The following is a 20675-nucleotide window of genomic DNA, read 5'->3' on the forward strand; positions in this document are numbered from 1 at the left end:
TTGTTTTTTTTTTTTTAATATACTTCAATAAAGCAAACATGAAATGAAAACAGACAAATGTTAACGCTTTACAATTGTGAAAGCTCAAAGGCATTCATCACAGAATGATGGTTTTAACAATAATGCACTTGGAACAGTACATCTGAAATATTAAATGAAAAATTGCTTCAATTAGCAACCTCTCTTAACATAAACACATCATTTTAATCATAACAACACAAAGGTAACACTTTTAGTGAGCATAAGTCCATCCCTGTTTTACAGGCCTGGGCGCAGAGGCTCAGATTACGACAACGCTACAGGTTGTGTGTGTAGCGGATATTCAGCGTATCTCTTAGCATCAGGTCGCGCAGCCGCCAGAGTGCGTCGGCCATCGTCTTGTGGGCTCCTTTACTCTTCAGCCAATGGGATGGCAGTCTACTTTCCTGCTCTTTTGTCAGGCGCACATCTTGCTTTTTAGCTAAAAGGCAAAAATACACAGTATCTGTAACTCGATTGCTCCTGGATTTATGAATGATTTTATGGAGGCAGGAAAAAGGAATGACCTGAAAGTGTTTGATCCCACTTGCTCACAGTAGATGATTCAGCTGTAAGACCCTCTATGTAGCTGAGGTAAGCATCAGAGTGGAGGAGCCTCTGGGACTTGGCTGGAGGGGACACAAACAATGGGGTGGAGGGCTGTTGAAGGGCAGCCTGTCCCATCTGACCTTGGCCTTGGTATGGTGGTGAAGCCTGTTGCCCGGGACCTATCTAAAATGAATACGGTGAAACAATGATGACAGACAGCATTTCATCACGACCACTATCACTTTTGAGTGTTAAGGCTATGGGGATGCGGCTTATAAATACGTATGTAAATATTGTTTGCATATATGAGTATCGGTATGTAAGTACAAATTTAATTGATGTATGTAGAATTTGTGACAGGATAGGGCATTTGTAAACAACGACAATTAAAATAGGATTCTACTGCTTTCCTACTCCTTTTCAAAAATGTCTACATTTTATTTTGGTTTTGTTCGACTGCTTTGGGTGTTTTTACTTTGGACCATCACACATTCGAAATAAAGCCTTTTATTCATGTACTAATTTCAGCAAAATTGGAGTACGAAGTGAAATCAATATTACATTCTGAGCTTATTCATTACCTGAGATCCATGAATGTTTCCTCCAGTTTCACCCCCAATACCGTTGATGCCTGAGATATTCAATACAAAGACAATGACTCACAAAACCCATTACTGTAATTCAATCAATGTCATCTTGGCAACATTGGAAATGTCAGGAATGCCAATCATTAAAGTGGAAGTCAACCCAAACATTTTTTTTACAAGAATATGTTCTTTGCAGACCCACTAGTTGAAACAGGATATTCTGATTAATATTGCATTTATGGAATACAGCAAAATCCACCCGTTTTTAGCCATCTCAGGGGGTGGCCATTTTGTCACTTCTTTCGACTGAAAATGACATCTAAATTGCTCAGGGATCAGGTAACGACCAATCACAAACCTGAGATGTCTAAAACCGGGTGGATTTTGCTGCTTAACTCAAATTCCACAAACGCAATATTTATCAGAATGCCTTGTTTCAACTCGTGAGCCTGCATAGATCATATTCTTGAAAAAAAAATGTTTGGGACTTCCTCTTTCACATTTAATGCTTACTTGTTAATTTCCTTGTAATAAGCAGAGCTGGGCACTTTTTTTTCACCCTTTTTTGCAGGTCCGGCCGCGACCCTCCACCCTTGACCTGGGTACCCTTTCGGCCGCGACCTCCGCCCTTATTCATAAAAATGATCACCCCCGTGCTGCATCCTCTCTCTCTCCTCCTCTCCGTGTGGGAAACTGTATGTCATCGCAACATGTGACATAATGGACCGATCAGAGCAGCAACAATTCTTGATGGGTGCGTGGCATGTGTTGCAAACCTGTCGCCAACAGCACAATGCGTCGGTCACGTGAATCAATGCGGCAGTTGTCGCTCGCGCCGACGCGGGAGTAGAAAGAAGCATAAAAAGAAGCCTTTCACTGAGTAGTAAATTAAATTTGGCCGCCTCGCGACCACGTCAAACGCATGAGGGCCAATTAGTGGGCCGGACTAAAATCCACTTCCGTCCAGCCATTTAGTCCAGCCATTTTAAAAAATTTGTCAGCCCCCACCCTCCAACCCAAAAATGGGCATCCGGCCAGGCCGGAGGGTCCGACCGGTCCGGCCCAGGGACGGACTGCCCAGCTCTGGTGATAAGATTGAGGTAATCAAAATATGCTCTGCTTTTGACTAAACGACACATCCTGTAATCAGTCGGTAGTCAGTAACTAAAGGTCATAGCCTATTGGTACAGGTAGCCCCTCCAGCAAGTCAGATTGGCAGAAAGGAAGCAACTGTGTGGCAGGCGGGGTGGCTCTGACAGCACTCTTACCAAAATATGGCATTCCAGGGAACCCAGGCATAACGAGCAGAGGATGCTGGGGGTATAAAGGCTCCCCCGTGAGATGTGGTGGTACGCCAGTCATGCTAACCATTCCTTGGGGCATCATAGCTGACCCACATGCACCCATCATAGCTTCTTAAGAATGAAGAGCAGCAACACAAAACACAGCAACATGCATTGGTTAATCATGCATCCCTACAAGCATGCATTACTTTAATTAATGTGCACTTGAGTGAATGCAAAATAATGGTCGCTAAAATAAAAAACAAAAATCACACGCACTACTTTGAAGCCCTTTTAGCCTCTGCCAAGAGGGTGTTATTATGTAATGTAGTGTTATTGAGCAGGACTTGAGAAAAAAAAAATCATAAATCTTTGCAGAGGGATGCAGAATGGGCCAAAGAGGAACTCATTCTTTTTTCCTTTTACGTTAACATCATTAAGGTGCTCTTTAAAGGGGGAGTTTGCAAATTTCAAAAAGAAATCATTTTGTCATATTTGTTAAAACTGTTAGCATAACCTGAGAGTAATACAGTAGTTGTGTTGTGACCGTTGGAAGTTTTTAACCTGATCAAATGACCATGATATGTGGGGTCCCTCAAGGGTCTGTCCTTGGACCATTTTTTGTTCAGCCTGTATATGCTATCCTTGAGTCAAATACTTCAGGATGCAAATGTTGGCTATCATGGCTATGCAGATGACAGCTATATCTATCAATGTCCAGAAATGACACACTTCACTTAAGGTGGAAAAAAAGAAATCAACCCTCTCTGACCCCATCTTGTACCTCCAATTTAATAATCCAATAAAAAAAAACAACATTGCGCCTTAGGAAAAACAGTGAAAGGGACTACAATCAAATCTTGCTACGAATTTTTAATACAGCAAACTCTCCCTTTAATAAAACATCATATTTTATGTGAATAGTCCGGCATATGCAGGAAGGTAGGTGTACAACTATTATTATTTTTATATTGTTGGTTGCTGATCCAAATGAGCTCAGCAGTCCCTATTCCCATGGCATTCAGCAACACTCCATATCGTCATACTAATAACATAACAGCCTAACTCATTTTGATTTTATTTTTTTTGCTAAAGTCAGATTTTTGCAGGAAATTACTCTCGATAATCCAATGCAAATGTTGCAAAAATGCCTCTCAAAGACAAGATAAATTGGGCTGTTATATTATCAGCGTGATGATATGTTCATAGCTATTGAATAAAGAAACAAAATGAAGTGAAACAAAGATCATTCAGTTATGTGGATTCATGATCCCAACCATGTTAAGTCTGGCAAAAAGTGGAGCATGGAAGTTATTGCTCTCCATTCAAGGGTTTGGCTTAGCCAGTGTTTTGTATTTGAGGCAACATTTTACAACACAAACATGCTGATGTAATAAGACGTGAGTAAATCAAGCAATGAAGCTTGTTATTCCAGCCCTCTACTGTATACTGGGGAATCCATCTGCAACTCTGAGGGGTTACCTGACACAGGCGTCAAGATGGGATTTAGCATCCCCATGGGGGTTGGAGCAGGCACCACTCCTATCAGTGCCCCTACTGGGGTACCTGCTCTAGGGGATGACATGTACTGGGTCCTGTCCCGCTCCTGCTGCTCAGCCACTTTAGCTGCTCGCTCTGCAAAGCACCAAGAACAAATATGGCCTTTTACTTTGATATATTTCACCAATGAGTGAACACATTTCTTCATGCCCCCCTTCACCTTCATATTCTGCTTTCCTAGAACCTTCCAGGTTCCGCCACTCTGTGCCAACGAGGCGGCTTAGCTCGCCAAAGGAGTAGTCTGGGTGTCGAGCTTTAATGACGGCCCGCATCTCGCTGCTGAACAGGATGTAGCCGCTCATGTTGATCTTCCGCTTTGAGCCCTCCTTCTTGGAAAGTCCCTTTAGAGATTTGGTTGACTGTGCAGACACAGGAGAGAAAATCGCAAAAAAAAAAAAAAAAAAACAGGAGAGAAAATCACAAAAAAAAAAAAAAAAAACCCACAAAGCACTACAACCTAACAGCTAACTGCTCCTTCTTCAATGTGTTTAATTAACTCACAACAAGCCTGACCTGTGGGGGAGTGTAAGTCATGATATCCATGTCGCTACACATGGAAGAATGCATCCGAGGAAGAGAATGTTCAAGCTCGCTGTCGTCATCCCCAAGCTCCTCCAGCTCCTCATCCGTCATATCGGCAAATTTAGCCTCCAGTTCTTCAATTTTCCTGTCCAGCAAAGGTGACGGCTCCTTTTGGGGAACTATGAGCTTCCTGTATGAGGGAAAATATAGAGACAGACACATTGATAAAACCTCAGAACAGAACACAATTATGGAATTATTGTCGCCAAATAAAATGACAATCTAAGATCAAGGCATGTTGAACAGAATAAAGTCAGTATTCCACTGCTCCGACCTTTGTCTAAAACTGGCATTAACATTGAAGAGGGACTATCAATTTTTGACCCATATTGAGATCTCAAATATTGTTGGTGTATATGAACATGTTTCTTTATGAAGACTGATAGCAGACAAATCCAGTGTATCCCATAATCCGCGGTTTTACCTAAAATAGTAGATTTCATCCTCCACCACCTTTCCGGAAGATGAGAAGCGCTTGAGTCCTTTGAACCGCTTCATTTGCTTCTCACTTTCGATGTAGCGACTCTCACAGAGTAGGACATTCCCCTCAGGCACTTCTGTTGGCCGACAAGATAGGTACTCTTTGAAGGATGACACCACGCACTTCCCTGTGAGAGGAGAAATATGCATGAAATGTGCAACTATGAAATTAATAATTAATTAGATACAGTGTGGTGAGCAACCTGCTGTAGATATGATGGTTACCTATGATGCAGGTCATGGGACAAGCCTCTTCAAGGTTGCTCAGGAAAACTTCCTTCTTGTAGAACATTTTAGTGGGCTCATGCTCCGTTTCCTCCGGATGGATGAAGATTGGACCGAAAAAGTAGCCGGCTCCATCTCGCATCCACATTTTTTCAATCCTGTCCAACAAAGTTTAAGCTTCTTGTTGGAGAGCAGTCAATCTTTTGAGCCTACTGGCATCAAGGGTTCATTAATTCAGCTGTACATCTTAGTGTGGCCTTGAACACTTGTGCAATAATCATGCTGTCACCTGGGAGGTAGATGGACTATTTCGGTGCTTAGTGACACATATTTCCACCAATTTTAACAATATTTGAGAGAAATAGGCCTTTTGTTTACATATAAAGTCTTGGCTTCTGAGTTCACCTCATCAAAAAACGGAAGCAAAAAAAAAGTGTTGTATTTATATATATTTTTTAGTGTATGGTGTAAATGAGCAAAGTTGTATGACTTGACGTATGGCTTGCATAAGACTTGAGTCTTATGACTTGCACAAATGTGTTACTCCCACCTCCAGTTAATGTGTCCAATTGCTTCCTAGGTTTATTGATTTTTTTTAGACATGCAGCGACGCATTTACTCCACCTGCCCACTCGGTGGCGCACTAGTCCATGAGAGCCAATGTAGACGCAGTCTCCCACTTTCAGCCACAGGTTGTTGTAGCAGAGTTGTTCATAGTATTGGCATCCTGCTTCCCCGCTGGTCATCTCTAATGGAACATCTTCCCTTTCCTGCATATATAAAATGTAGTACTGAAAGTGGCATTTGAATTTTACTCATCACCACAAACAAGCGGCTTTACCTTGTCTATACTGCTACATTCTTTCACTTTGGTTTCGTCGGTAATTTCGGTGAGTTCCTCTTCTCTCTCTTCTTTCTCTTCTTTGGGGGCGAATATAGACGCTACCCGTACAACTGGCAGAGGCACTTCTCTCGGGACAAAGCGAACTGAGTTCAAGGGCATGGCCCACAACTTGATCTTCTTGAAGGACTTGGACTTGGCAGAGTAGCGTGACTCGCAGACATGGACGTCCTCTGCCCTGAAGCCTTCTGGATAAAGTTTGAAGTACTCCTGAAATCCCGCACCACGTAAAAAAACATTTATATGCATACATTACGTAGTAGCTGCTCAGGCGACACACGGAGTAGTTACCTTTACAAACATCACCACACATTTGCCTAAAATCTTGCTGATCCGCGCTTTGTTGTAATAGTCACTTTTAAATACTTCCTTTTCCAAGAATTTTCGCGTAGCGACATGGAACGTCTCATTTGGCCTGTAGAACCAGCAGCCATAGAGCCACTTCTCACCTGAAATTATTGAACAATGATATTCAAGCAAACGCACAGAAAGAGGACATTGTGTGTAAATAAAGAGATGGCATGAATTATCTTCAGATTGCAGGGACTGACCGGTGTCGTCTTGCCACAGGCGTTCGATGTAGATGATGTGAGGCTGGAGGTTTGGCTCGGCAGGCTCCACATAAACGTAGTCTCCAACACAGTACATGCTGTCTTTGAAGCTGCAGTCTTGGCTGTATGTGCGCTGTGCGTTCAGCTGCCAGGAACCTCCAACAGATTCATCCCTCTTTTCAGCTTCTGGAAATTCACAGCATGTTCTCGTAACAACAGCTGCATACATGTGGCGCTATGCCAGGAAAGCGCCAGGGATTCCCAACCACTGTGCACATTAGTGTGCTGTGGTAAATTAGCCCATTTCATCTAATTACTAATAGTCCGATTTTTTTTTTTTAACTACAATGTATCTTTGTTCATATGGATATACCGGTGATACAAAATAACAGGCAGAACAATTAAATGGTCTTCTAGAAACATTGACTGAAACATACAGGGATTTGAAATACGTATAAAGTCAAATACCCATTTTCTCCTCTTCCCTCTTGATTTTGTCTTCCTCCATCTCTTTAGGGAGCTTTTGTTTCTTCTCTTTATCCATATCATTATGCAGATGTTTGGATGTATAGCTCAGAGCGGGAGACATCAAAATCTCTCCGTTCTTACACAGCTCATCCCGGATCCTGATGAAGAACTGCTGCAGCTCGACGGCATCTTCAAAGATTTCAGAGTCTGTCCTGAAATAACACACGATACAAAAATAATCCTCCCTGAATGCAAGATGTAATTTGGTGCAAACTGGCTGACAATAGCTCACCTATTTAGGTGTCTGGCCTTTTCCAACACTTCAAACATGTGGTCCTGAAATACATCCAGCCTTGTATAGTGTCCTCCATCTACATTCTTTCTGATGATCTCAAAATTGAGAGGGGGCTTTTTGGGGTTTGCAGGGTCAATGGCCGGGATCTCGGCCAGAGAATCGCTGTAGCAACGCCCCTCGTCATCTTGGTGGCCGAGCACAGAGACAAAGAGGCTGCGGATGAGCTCCTGGATGAGGCGAGGCACGTCGGGCACGTAGGCGTCCTCCCCCCCCTCCAGGGCGTGCCTCGTCTCCAGCAGCACCCGGTGCAGCACTAGAGCATCTCGGTAAATCAGCGACTCGGGCTCATTGTACGTACATGCGTTGTTGAACATAAGCACAAAGTCCTCCACCAGTGCATCTACATCCTGATACTTATTGGCCAACATGTGGCTCTTGATCTTCTCCATGTCCACCGGTTTCTTGATAGCTATGTAGTAATCTGGTAGCTCGGCACGGGATGGAAGACGCAGGAAGATCGTGCTGAGGCGACGGCCGCGCTTATCCGTGTAGTTCTTGACAGACTCATACAACTCATTCAGTTTCTGTTGTAAGGGCGTAAGATACTTGGATTTCTTCAGGGTTATGGTCGTCTTTCCTGAAAGTAATGGAATTGAACAGTAACAGATGTTTCCACGCTGAATTTGGTAGCTACAGATGGTTTTGAAGTAGTAAAATCCAATTTTCGATTCATACGAATCAGTGGCCGAATGTGCATTTGGTACTCGGGCCTTCGGCGTGGACTTTACTGAATTAATCCACCCTTTTACCACTATCCCGCTGCAATTATAGAAAGCATCAATAGTCTACAAAAACGTAAATAGCATGCAACTGCGCCGAGTACGGTGCATCATTTGGAGCAGTTTGGAATCAATATTTATCTAATAATATGACAAAACCCTAACAGATGTACAGTATGCATTTTGATAAAAGTTTTGTAGATCATACTCACCAGAGATGCTGACTATTAAATGTAATATTGTGTGCAGATCGCAAAAGGTGTATTGCTAGGCGAACTTGGCTTGCTCTGACCGACCAATCAGCGGACAGAAAAATAAAGACGTTATTGTGGGCCAGTTGGCCTTCTGAAGTGAATTTGAAATCAGGTTGGTTCATGAAAGTCCTTTTGCTAACATAGTTTAAGTGACGTAAGCCAGCACTGCTGATTCAAATTTCTGATGGCCGTGGACAATTTAGAGCGGCACATAAGAGGCTAAAACCTGATTGGACAAAAAATATTTAGATCTGTCCACATTTACATACTACGCAATGAAGAAAAAGGACTTTTGGGAATGAATTATCATTTCATGGAACGCATATTAGAAATTAGGTTGTAAATGTGCTTCTTTCTGATAGTATTTAGGCTAGCAGAGAAGGACTTGCTGATACAAATATATTAAGCTGTGGACTCTAGGGGAAGGTTTCACATCGTTGGCGACGGGCGGAAACCTCCTATGTCCAAATTTTGTTAATTTATCCTTACTGTGGGTCAGATCTGATATGTGTCTGTTATTTTGAAAAAATTATTGACCAATTTAAAGTGTTGAAAATGGCTCGCTCTGCTTGCCATTGCTCAATAAGAGTTTCCTGAAAAGTGGTTTTGGAAAAGCGAGGACCCCACCCAATACCAGTGATTTACAAAAGAAAACTCCACTATTTGCTTGGTTGGAAGTCTGACCGTTCAGGGTGTGTTTAAAGTTTAAAGTCACCTACTTATTTTCATCTTTGAGGACACCATGTCATCCTCGTCTGCCACTGGTCCGAGATCCCTGCGTCTGTCTGTCATTATTTTCTCCAGTACATCGGCGTCATTAAATACCTGGAAAACAAAACCCCCCAAAATTTTTCAGGCACAAACGATCAATAAAACAAGAAAAGAATATGTCAGCGTTAACCCTCGTAACTTGTGAGCCCTCTTCATTGTAGTGTCGAGCATTGCGGAACATCAGCTTCATATCCTCCACCATGGCGTCTTCACTGAGGTACTTGTCCGAGCGGATGTTGTGCTCGATGGTCCTCAAGTCCATGGGCTCCAGGATGACCTTGTAATAATCAGGGTAGTCTTTCTTGGAGGGCTTTACCATAAAGAGGTCACACAAACGCCTGCCAGTGCCCGCCTCCCGTGCGTCAGTCACAGAAGCAAAGAGAGCTTTCATTCGATTTTTCTTTGTATTTTTCTTGTGACTGTAACGAGGGCAACAAAGCCGTGTCATGAACTTGCAAATTAAAATCACATGTATGGAGAGTGACAGTGAGCACCTTTTTCTCTTGGTGCTGCTGGTGTCAGAAGTGGCACAGGAGAGCATACTGTCTCCATCGTCATCATCTCTCTGTAAAAGCTCCTTTCGTTTTATCTGGTCGGAATACAATCAACGTACAGTTCACAAGTCTCACTTTAACTTAAAGGGGAAGTCAGCGCAAACATTTTTTTTTCCAGAATATGTTCTATGCAAACCCACTAGTTGAAACAAGCCATTCTAATAAATATTGCGTTTGTGGAATAAGTGTTAATGCACTCGTTGTTAGCCATCTCTGGGGGCGGCCATTTTGTCTTCTGTAGACTGAAAATGACATCACAACTGCTCACAACGACCAGTCACGACTCAGATTCAGAAAACAGGTCAGCCGCGATTGGTCGTGAGCAGTCGTGATGTCATTTTCAGTCGACAGAAGACAAAATGGCCGCCCCCGGAGATGGCTAAAAACGAGTGCATTTTGCTGCTTAACTTATATTCCGCAAAAGCAAAATTAATCAGAATGTCGTGTTTCAACTAGTGGGCCTGCTGGGAACATATTCTTGAAAAAGATATGTTTGGGTTGACTTCCGCTTTAACCCACCGAAATGTGAACATCGGACCCTGAGACTGACCTGCTGAATGTTCTGCAATTTAAGTGCACGCTTATAGATGGAGGAGTGGGGAACATTGTAACGCTTGGCGTTCTCAAACATCAGCGTTAGATCAGAGTCCATATGCTCAACACTGTCGTACTCGTTGTTCTTCATTTTGTTCCTGTGGGGAATGAAGGGCTCTCACATTTGGGAAGGAGGGCACAGAATTACTGTACTGCAAAGTGAGGGAATGTGATGCCAAAGGTGTATACAGTGCAGTAAAATGTAGAGAGACACAGTTGACGAATGAGTGAAAAAGATATGTACAAATGATATGCAGACCGGTGTTCAACCGAAATTCAGTTACGTCATACTTCTGCTTTGAGCTGTTCCTACACAAACACATTATGTATGTTAATGCAACACATGCTTCTTTCCTCTGAATATTTTTACAGGGACAAAAATAAGGTCAAACTGAGCAGATAAAAAGTAAATTGGACAAATCTTCATATTCTGATCAGTGACAGCCTGATTTTTTTTTTCTTCCAATTATGTCTAACAATATTCATCTCAGATACCTAAATGGATAAGGCCTATTTTTTTTCACTGTAAAAATTGGTGAGAGCTGTTTTCATACTTGATCTGATGGAAGCACAAGGGCTGAGTGATCTGCTGGTAGTAGTCGGGGTAATCCTTTCTGGAGGGCAGCTCCAGAAAGGGTTCAGAGATCAAGAGGCCCTGGTTGTTCCTGGCACCACGTACGGCTTCATACAATTGGAAGACAGGGTTACTCATGTCGACGTTAGTGGTCAAACTCTCTGCCTCAGACTCGCCCTCGTCATAGTGAACAGACCCTGAGCATTGGTGAAGGAGACAAACAGATCATAACAATTGTCGGCATATGAGTCAATAAGTCAAAGAGATGTTTATGGCTATTTGAAGTGATGTCCGCATGTACCTGAAAGTATTCCGTCCTCGTCACTTTCATACTGCAGTGCCATGCTGATAGCCGAGAGGCGCTCACTCTGAGCATACCGCCTATTCCTGGAGATAAAAGTAGACCCCCCCAAAAAATGAAGTTTGAATACAAAAGAAATTATTTATTCACATTATTCACGTTGTTGTTTAGTACCTTATACGAATGCTGGACTTGATTGGGTCTCCGTGTTCAATCTCTGACTTCTTTTGTGAAAAAATCTTTTTAATAGTGTTTGCATCCTGAACACAAATGCAATCCGAGAAATTGAAAAAAAAAAATGTTGCCTTCAAATGCCCATGTGCTATACATCATAGCGTCGCCGTCAAGTGAGAAACACCTCCATTTTTTTTCACGTTCTTATTTTTACCTGAATCATGTTTCCGCATTACAGGAATCGCATTAAAGTGAAAATGAAAAAAGTTTCCAAAATTGGAGATAAGTGTTTTTCACAGGACAGCGACGATAGACTCAGTCACACACTCACCTTAAAGACCTGCGATCCAGGCTCGTTATAAGTTTTGGCATTTTTGACCAATAAATCGATATCTTTAGCCATGGCAGTAACGCTCCTGTAGTGGCCCATCTTAAACCAAATACATTTAACCATCATTAGCAACATTAAGGCTTGTACCTAAACGAGAAAACTTTGGACACTTTGTAAACAACACACCACAGCAGCGTAATACCTGAATCTTCTGTGCGACGAGTTTCAGATCTATGGGCTCCTTGATGATTGCGTAATAATCTGGATATTGCTAAACAAAACAGAAGACATCGCACGTCAAAGCAAAGTCATTCGTTCCATCTTAAATGATGGTGTACAGTGTTGTACCGCTTTGGAGGGCAGCCTCTGAAAGAGATCGCTGACCGGGCGGCCCGAGGGCTCAGCGTAAGTCACCACGGCATCAAGGAGGTGCTCAAGGACATCTCTCAAGCAGGTCGGCGCACTCTGTAATTATGTGAGTGGTCAGTGTTTTAAGATGATGAAATGTAAAACGCAAAACGTTTTCAATGGATTTGGACCTAATATTTAAGGTTTAAAATGTTTTCATTCAGGGAGGAACGTCGGCTGACTGATTAGCACATCCGCCTCGCGCTTCATTTAATCGCATGGTCAGAGTCTCCCCCTTTTTGACACAAATGTTTTCCTTCAAATCAGTAGTACTCGACTCACCTCATCCTCCGTGGACCCGCTGGGGACATCTTGTGCATCGTAGCTGGCCTCATCTTCCTCGTCATCATCGCCTGGCTGGACAAATTCATTCTTGGTACGTTGGTAAAGGTCCCACAGTTTGCAGGCTGCCCGGAACTCAGCACTGTCAGACTGATCACGAGAGACAAGTTCATCATTAAGTTTCCTGAAGAGTCACGTGCTGCGGCACGTCTAGCCGAACCAGACTGAATAATTATTCAAGAGGTGGGCCGAACTACTCCTTTCTTATTGGGATTTTACCTTATAATATGTTTTGGCATTGTGAAACAGCAGCTGAAAGTCACTGGTGAGCTGTTCGACGTCATCGTATTCCTCCATCTTTAATTTCTGCTGGATCTTCATCATGTCAATGGGCTGAGACACGACATGGTAATAGTCTGGCTGGTTCCTTGAAATGCAAAGTGGATGGCATTAGGCTCACTGCTGGTTAATTCAAATAATAACACCACAACCTTGCGCTCACCTTCGTTTCGGGGCTCTGATGAAGAGCTCGCACAGCATCCTGCCTTGGTCATCCTTGTAGTCTCGGACTGTGTTGTACAGTTCATGACACACGGCAATCTGAAAGGCCACAAGTCAAAACTCACATGCAATGATTATATCGGTATCAGCTGTGACATCATTCTGATCGTAAGGAGAGGAAAAGTGACAATTACAGGATCCACAGTTGGAATGTTTGAGGTCCTTCTCCTCTTTCGCCCACTTGAGGACATTAACAATGAAGGTTGGCTATCGTCAAAATCTCCTCCACTCACACTGCTAGACGGGGATGTCGCCCTTCTCCTTTTCAAGGCCATGACGAAGCCCTGAAGCAAAGGCCAAGGAAAGTCACAAGATTTCAAATGTCAAGAGACAATCATCACACCTCAGTAGAATGGAACCTCTTACATCGAATGAGCTGTACAGTTTGGAACTTGACCCATTGATCTGTGATATATTATCACCTCAAAACATGATAAGTTTGGCCAACTAAAGTTACTAGCTACGCAACTTTGCTCTTCTTCTTTTATACTGTAAAAAAAAATAATAATAATAATAATAATAAGGCCAAGTGTTTTAAAAGATTTAAGATTTCAAAACACACACAGTAGGCGGGGGACACCCCGAACTGGTTGCCAACCAATCGTAGGGCACACAGAGACAAAGACACAACCGCGCTCACAATCACACCTAGGGGCACTCAAGAGTGTCCAATCAACTTACCATGCATGTTTTTGGAATGTGGGAGGAAACCTGAGTACCCGAAGAAAACCCACGCAGACACTGGGAGAACATGCAAACTCCACACAGGGAGGCCGGGATCGAACCCACGACCTCGAACCCACGACCTCGAACCCACGACCTCCGAACTGTGAGGCGGACGTGCTAACCAGTCGAGCACCGTGCCGCCCCATTCAGTAATACAGACATAAATTTAAAATGAACCACGAAAGCTCATGTATGATGTTAACTGAAGGACATTTTAGCTATAATTATAGTAGTTATTTTGGCTAGTTTTATAAATATAAGATTTAGTTTCAGTTCGTGTTTGTGTTTTTAAAATCTCTTTTGTTTTTATTTTATTGCGTTAACGAAAATGTTTTTTCAATTTTAGTCTTAGTTATTTTGTTCGTTTTCGTCACGATGGAAGAGCCTCCCCCACCTTAGAATGTTCTTCGAATGTTATCACGCGGTTGTTGTGATTTGGCTCGGATGTTGTCGAAGGGATGTAGCCACTAAGCATAGAGTGTCACAGCATGTCATTAGCAGGTTGTAAGAGAGAGACTGGAAGAGTCACTGAAAGGCACAGAAGTGGACCTTTTTGGATATGTATTCATTGATTCATCTGACACCTGTTGTGAACTTGAACTGGTTGGCTCTGTGTTACAGAACAGTAAATTGTGCAAAAAGTACTAGAACATTCAACAGTTGGGGCATTTTAAGATCATCCTGAATTTTCACCTGAAAGTTTTCCTTGCTATCCGAAATTTAGTAGTAGTGTAGATACAGTCGATTGAGAAACACTAATCTGTCACTCTATTACTCAATCTAACCCTAATGCCTTTAGAAACATGTGGTGGAATTATCATATGAACTTGGTCAAGTCAAAGTTCAGCAACAAAATATACATTTTTTTCAAGCCTAGACATCAGCTTTGAAAATGTAGAATTATAACACATTTTACAAATATACATGCTTGCAGAGGAAAGATGCAATTCATGTTTAATATTAAATAAGCGGTTGTTAGTGGCTGTTGTCAGGTGTATTATTAGTTTGACTTTTCCTTTGCCTCAAGTAACGTCACTGAAGAATGACTTGACGTTCATCCCCCTCCATGTATGTTGATTTTTTTTCCCCCTCAAGGCCTCGGCACGCCTACTCGTATGGCGGCTGTCCGCACACCTGAGCTGCGGTGCCCCTCTCGGCGCGCGCAACACAGCTAACGTTAGCAAAACAGTCAAAACGGTTAGCCTTCCAATAATATCAAAACGCCAAAGCCGAGACAAAGGCGCCCACTGTGACAGTCAACGTCACACAGCTACCGTGAACTGCACCGAGGACTGCTCTTTTTGTAATAAGAACATCATTTGATTTCGACCACTTGACATGGTTGGCGTTTACCTTTCGCGTTAATAGACCCACAGAATCTTGACCCAGAAGACAGCCAATCACTCATCGATTTTACATACGCAGACAGGAGTGTGAAGTTGGCGTTTACGTTAACGCTACTTCCGCCACCGTTCGCCTTCAAAACAAAAGCTTTGTCGGGAACTGCACTTTTCTTAAAAATGTACTGTTTCTTCGCTGTAAAATTCAGAGGTGGCGTAAGTACTCGATCTGTATTTAAGAAGTGTAGGCACGTGTGTAAAAAATATAAATAAATAAATAAAAATAATCAAAAAGTGAAAAGTGGAACCGATTCAACTCTTAATAAACTAGAAGTCATATATATATATATATATATATATATATATATATATATATATATATATATATATATATATATATATAATTCTTATACAAAACCCGTTTTGCTAACTTTGCACAACAACAACAAAACACGAATTTTTCTGTGCACAAAATAATCATCCTCTTTTATTAAACCTTGCATAGTGCTCATACTGAGAAGAAAAAAAATCACTAGACACAGATTCACATGAAAAGTCATGTCCTGCATGAGCAAAGCAAAACAACATAACAAAAAAAGGATAAATTATCACAACTGAAAAAGTACACCTTACCTGTATGTTTTTCAGAGTTTTTCCTCCCATACGTCCCTAAGATCTCAATCAATCAATCAATCAATCTTGGAAACATATTTAACTTTATCTCTTTAAGGTTAATGCTGATATAGTATAGCATTCCAATGGAGGAACATATGCAAAAGGGGTCAGAAACAATCAGAATCTGAATTTATTTGTCATTGCACAGCAGTACAATGAGATTAAACGCTAATGATTAAAAATACCACCAAATAAAAGCAAAACACACAATAAACAATGACAATGCCCAGTCAGTGCAAAGTTCCAGGACTGGTGTCACAAAAGATATTTAAAATCCAAACTACATCTTTTTCCCTTCGAAGTTAGTCATTCTGGAGTGTGAAGCACTTTCGCAGGCTTCTCTGTCTTTTTGCACTCCAGGAAGAATTCCTGTGGTATCCCCGGCACTTTGTCATCCACGTCTTTAGAATGTTTCCCCATGAGCATCGGGGGGGGGAATTCACATAGATCCAGGTCAGGAGGCTGGTCCATCATGGCGATGTTCTTCTATGCCAGGAGCTGTCAGATGCTCAGAGCATTGTGAGCACTGAGCAGGCGCGTTGTCATGGTGAAGCAAGCGGCCATGTGTTAGCTGCCACAACTCTTGCCTCTTCTCCTGCACTGAACGAAGCAAGTGCCACATGTCTTTGTAGATGTGCTGGTTGATCATCTGGCCGACATGGAAGGGGATAAATTCACTATACTTTGTAATTTGGCTTTGTATCTTTTGTAACACCAGTCCTAGAACTTTTCTGACTCACCTCCTACAGGAAGAGAACTACCACGCCACTCATTTCCTGTTAAATAAAGTGAACTTTACAGGAAACCTATCGTATACATTTTTAGATGGTTAAATTCGGCTGTCACTCGTTTCGCTTACAGAAAAATAAAGCCGTACAACAAGCAGGAATATTCTATTGATTGATACATTGGAAGAGAAAGAAACGTGTCCAAAACAGGGAGCTTTTGGAAACGGTTAACGTCAGTGACGTCTAACATTAGCTGGCTGACAGACAGTATTTGTCCTGAAGATGGCAGTATTGCAAGTTGCAACCGCTCCCACCAAGGGAAAAACAGGAAATAAAACCACAGAAGAAGAAAAGCCACCGCGTGTTGGTTCTACTTTCACTCATTCTAGAAAATACATCCAGCTTTTTTTGCACACTATTTATGGATGAACAGACTTCATTTTAGTATCCTACTTACTGTATGCTCTGGCTAAAAAAAAAATACTAGCGACTAAGTTAATTATTTTTTAGCGATCGACCGCATTGCGTACTCATTTTGGTTGATGAGGATAATCTCAACCTGGTGCAAACTTCACCTGTGATTGTTCGGATTAAAGGTGCAGGACTGGACACTACGATGATAAAGGACAATCCTTGGAATATACCTCCTAATGCTCCAGCATGCATGGAGAAGCATCTCTGTGCGGCGCAGTACAGAGCAGGTAGGCAAAAACATGCAAGATGAAACGAGCTCACGCAAATGTGATTTGGTTTCAAAGACTCACTGCATGTGTAAAATAGTAATGTAATTTAAAAATGTCTCTGAGCTAAAATACCAATAGCGCAGTCTGTAATTGCCACAGTGCTTCTGGCATTCAAAAAATGGAGTACTCAACATTCCCCCCCTTTTTCTGTTGCATTCGCTTTACATAATAACAATCCCAGATTGGGAATGAACACTATGCCTTGCTACGTGAACCATGACATATTGACATGACATGACAATTGAACCTAAATGAAAATCTAATGAATGCTGGCTGAGAAAATACTGTTCAGTAATTGTTCCAAAAATGATGGGCTAGTGGTTATAGCGTCTGCCTCACAGTTTTGAGGGTTGGTGTTCGAGTACTCTGGCATCCTTCCACATTCTAAAAGCACACGGACCTTGAACTGCCCAACTAGTGCCGTGGCACTTTAGTGTGTCATGAGAGTATCAGGCAGGAAATTAGTCAACTTCACTTACCGGTAATTGGTGTGAAAATAATTTGTTTACTGCAAAGATGTTGTCATTAGTAACCACTTTATTTTCCTTCCATCATCTGCACTCCCAGATGGCACCTTGTTGCTCGGTTCTTCCAGCCTCACAGGCAGGAGTTGGCAGGGCTCAGTGTGGATCTACAGCAACCCAGAGCAGGCCCCCAATGAGGGCTTCTGCAAAGCTGGCGTGCAGACCGAGACCGGCGTAACGGACGTCAAGTGGGTATCAGAAAAGAGTGTTGTTGTGGCATCGGATTCAGGTAAGAGCTGAACTTCATAACTGTGATGCCTTTGTTTGAGAATTATGAGCTAACCTGTGGTGGTTTGACCGTGACAGGTGCCTTGGAGCTGTGGGAGCTGGCTGAGGACGAGCGCCTCCTGGTCAACCGCTTCACCAAGCACGAGCATGATCATATTGTCACCACCGTGAGCCCCGTAGCTGCAGGAAACAGTGCCATCACTGGGAGCATGGACTGCAGGTAAAAAGGTGTTACATGGATTCATACTCCAGGATACAAGCTTTTTTTTTTTCTCTACAAGAATGTTTGTTGTCATTTGGCTGCAGAATTAAAGTGTGGGACCTGAGTCAGGAGGTGGTTGTCACGTCATACAGCGGTAAGGACAACATTGTGTTAATTTACAGCTGAATACAATGTCGTTTGTACTCCATTTCTATGTTTAAATTGAGTGCACTCCAAGTGCACTTTGCGCAGTGCATACATGTTATGAGTTTTAAATTCGACTTGACAGCCAGCATGTCAATACGGGATGGTTGTGGCTGTTTAAAGCGCCTCGTTGCGGCATGGAAAAGCCCTTGCGACTACCCGGTGAGACATATTCAAACCTCCGGAGTCTTTAAGCTGACATATTTTCACAGATCAAACGTGCAGTTATGTGGAGGCATCCTAGACGAAATAGCATCTACTTTTCCAGGTCGTAGTTGTCATTTGATTGACAGTTGTGGGGGCGTGGTTTCAGCACTTTCAGTGGACATGTCCACAGCGTCTGAGTTGTTTTGTGATAGTAGACTGAAATGTGATGTTACACTAATGTATAGTTATTTTATTTCTACATTTAAATCAAACTGTTTCCAGTAGCCATTTACTTATTTTCTTAAACTTTTTTTTCTTAATTGCCAGCAAATACTAATTGTAATGGAAAAAAAAAACACATTTAAGTGCTTACCTCTTGCAAAATGAATCTTGATGCCCATTTCCATCCTTCAGCGCACACACAACCGGTCACTTGCGTTGCCTGCAGTCCTACGGACGATTCTCTTTTCATCTCCTGTGGTCAGGTAAAATGCTGTTCATCGTTTCTGAGTCACTGATGTCATTTTGTTCTCATCTTTTATCCAGTAATCAAAATTATGTTTAAAAATGTCCATCTGAAGCGTAAAGGGGAACATGAAGCTATTCCCTCTAAGATTTGTCTTATCTCATCTCTCAGGATGGCCGTGTGCTTATGTGGGACACACGGAAACCAAATAAACCAGCCACAAGAATAGGTAAGCAACACTCCCTAGTTTTTTTGCACATTTGATGTTACAAATGCAGTGTTCCCCTGATATAGTCTATAATTCCCCTGGGAAAATTATATTTATTGAATGCTGGGAAAATGGTAACAAGAACACAATGAGCACACGCTCTTCGGGAATGCTATCACGAGCTGGAGCCAACCTCCAACCAGCTCACTGATGTCATTGCCACACCACCCCCGCCCCGCCTCTTTAAGGCACATATCTAACGCACTGATACTACAGTACATAAAGTATTTTTTTTACACATTTTATCCTTGCAATTTTTGTGTTCACATGCTTACAGTGTGTTTAAAAAGTATCCTTTAAGTAGGTTAAAGGTGTTTAGAACATGTGGTAAGGTAGAACTTTTTTTTCTTTTCTCAATTGTATGGTTTGCGCCTAAGGAAACCATATAATTGGTTTGCAGGAAATCTGAACATATTTTTAATGTTCTTAATTTTCCTGCTCATTGATTTATTTTTCCTCCCAAGTGAAAATGTTCTTAAATGTCTATTACAGTATATCTGTTTCTCCCCCCATTAGATTTAGAGGCTTCCCACTGCTTGCCCACCACTGTCTCCTGGCACCCTGAGCACAGAAGCACCATTGCTTTTGGTATGAACCCCAGCTTGTTTAAGGAGACTGAATTTTGTGATCCGTTTTTCCACCCTAAATCACATTCCTTGTGTCTCAGGCGACGAGCTCGGCAGAGTGACCGTTAAGGATTTCCTAGCGACGGAGCCGGCTCATGTGGCGAGCGTCCACAGCCGCAGAATTAACGGGCTGGCTTTTTCAACACACAGGTACACCGAATGCTTATAGTCTCCGAAGTTTGTTTCTTTTATTTTAATGATTACTATGAATTATACTTATTTTCTTTTCATCGCAGTGAATCTTTGCTGGCCTCTATTAGCGACGATTGCTCGCTTGCCGTTTTAAACTCCGAACTGAAGGAAATGTAAGTGTCGGCACGGACCCGCTTTTCTTAGACAATATACTGTACTAAACCTTTTATTTTCCGGTTACCTTTGGTAGATTTAGAGATCGACGCCACCAAGACTTTGTCAAGGGTGTGTGCTGGCTACACGGAGGCTCGAATAAACTCACCACTGTGGGCTGGGATCATCTTGTGCTTCACCACATGGTGGAGTCAACAGGGGGCACCCCGAACTCATCTTAGACCAAAATATACTTCAGCAGCTCATACGTGTGTAGAACTTTTGTGAACTTTCAATTCCATAGGCTTTGCAAGCCATGTTATGTTTGGAAGATAAATGATGTCAAATAAAATCTTTTCAGTGTCACTGCACTCAAGAGTGCTTCCATTATGAATATTGTTACTCTAGTCTCCTCACATCTCAACATTTAT

At 42.2% G+C, this 20675-nt stretch overlaps 2 protein-coding genes across 7 annotated transcripts; one reads left to right on the forward strand and one right to left on the reverse strand.

Annotated features, from left to right (window-relative positions):
• Positions 1 to 11: 11 nt before the first annotated feature.
• On the reverse strand, positions 12 to 15286 carry LOC147142075 (protein polybromo-1-like). Of its 6 annotated transcripts, XM_086040870.1 has the most exons (30): positions 15162 to 15286; positions 13217 to 13366; positions 13024 to 13121; positions 12801 to 12948; positions 12522 to 12671; positions 12180 to 12296; positions 12034 to 12102; positions 11832 to 11930; positions 11501 to 11586; positions 11327 to 11412; positions 11006 to 11222; positions 10408 to 10549; positions 9798 to 9892; positions 9443 to 9722; positions 9252 to 9357; positions 7497 to 8136; positions 7205 to 7416; positions 6737 to 6922; positions 6477 to 6634; positions 6126 to 6395; positions 5909 to 6054; positions 5285 to 5442; positions 5004 to 5187; positions 4511 to 4709; positions 4158 to 4356; positions 3920 to 4072; positions 2423 to 2569; positions 1149 to 1198; positions 546 to 750; positions 12 to 460 (listed from the first exon to the last, which is right to left on the reverse strand). In XM_086040870.1, the coding sequence occupies exons 2-30, from the start codon at positions 13355 to 13357 to the stop codon at positions 297 to 299; spliced, it is 4905 nt and encodes a 1634-aa protein (XP_085896996.1). In that variant the 5' UTR covers positions 13358 to 13366; positions 15162 to 15286; the 3' UTR covers positions 12 to 296. The 6 variants fall into 6 exon arrangements, with proteins under 6 accessions (XP_085896996.1, XP_085896997.1, XP_085896995.1 ...); XM_086040871.1 differs by having other exon boundaries at positions 9443 to 9892; positions 13316 to 13366; XM_086040869.1 differs by having other exon boundaries at positions 9443 to 9892.
• Positions 15287 to 16873: 1587 nt separating this feature from the next.
• On the forward strand, positions 16874 to 20615 carry wdr77 (WD repeat domain 77). Its single transcript, XM_086039811.1, has 10 exons — positions 16874 to 17252; positions 17862 to 18047; positions 18125 to 18266; positions 18353 to 18402; positions 19014 to 19084; positions 19237 to 19294; positions 19850 to 19921; positions 20001 to 20109; positions 20196 to 20264; positions 20342 to 20615. Exons 1-10 carry the CDS (start codon positions 17168 to 17170, stop codon positions 20484 to 20486), a joined length of 987 nt encoding a protein of 328 aa, XP_085895937.1. The 5' UTR covers positions 16874 to 17167; the 3' UTR covers positions 20487 to 20615.
• The last annotated feature ends 60 nt before the right edge of the window (positions 20616 to 20675 follow it).

The sequence above is a fragment of the Filicampus tigris genome, chromosome 9, assembly GCF_054856515.1.
Source record: "Filicampus tigris isolate MCC_2025a chromosome 9, RoL_Ftig_1.0, whole genome shotgun sequence".
Classification (NCBI taxonomy): domain Eukaryota; kingdom Metazoa; phylum Chordata; class Actinopteri; order Syngnathiformes; family Syngnathidae; genus Filicampus; species Filicampus tigris.

Excerpts from the sequence above, each read along its gene's own strand:
- LOC147142075 (XM_086040869.1), bottom strand. The coding sequence starts at position 13,357 with ATGGCCTTGAAAAGGAGAAGGGCGACATCCCCGTCTAGCAGTGTGAGT. Across the intron at positions 12,949-13,023 it reads ATCAGAGCCCCGAAACGAAG|GAACCAGCCAGACTATTACC; the intron begins GTGAGCGCAAGG and ends TTGCATTTCAAG. Across the intron at positions 12,672-12,800 it reads ATGCCAAAACATATTATAAG|TCTGACAGTGCTGAGTTCCG; the intron begins GTAAAATCCCAA and ends TCTCGTGATCAG.
- wdr77 (XM_086039811.1), top strand. The coding sequence starts at position 17,168 with ATGATAAAGGACAATCCTTGGAATATACCTCCTAATGCTCCAGCATGC. Across the intron at positions 17,253-17,861 it reads TGCGGCGCAGTACAGAGCAG|ATGGCACCTTGTTGCTCGGT; the intron begins GTAGGCAAAAAC and ends CTGCACTCCCAG. Across the intron at positions 18,267-18,352 it reads ACTGGGAGCATGGACTGCAG|AATTAAAGTGTGGGACCTGA; the intron begins GTAAAAAGGTGT and ends ATTTGGCTGCAG.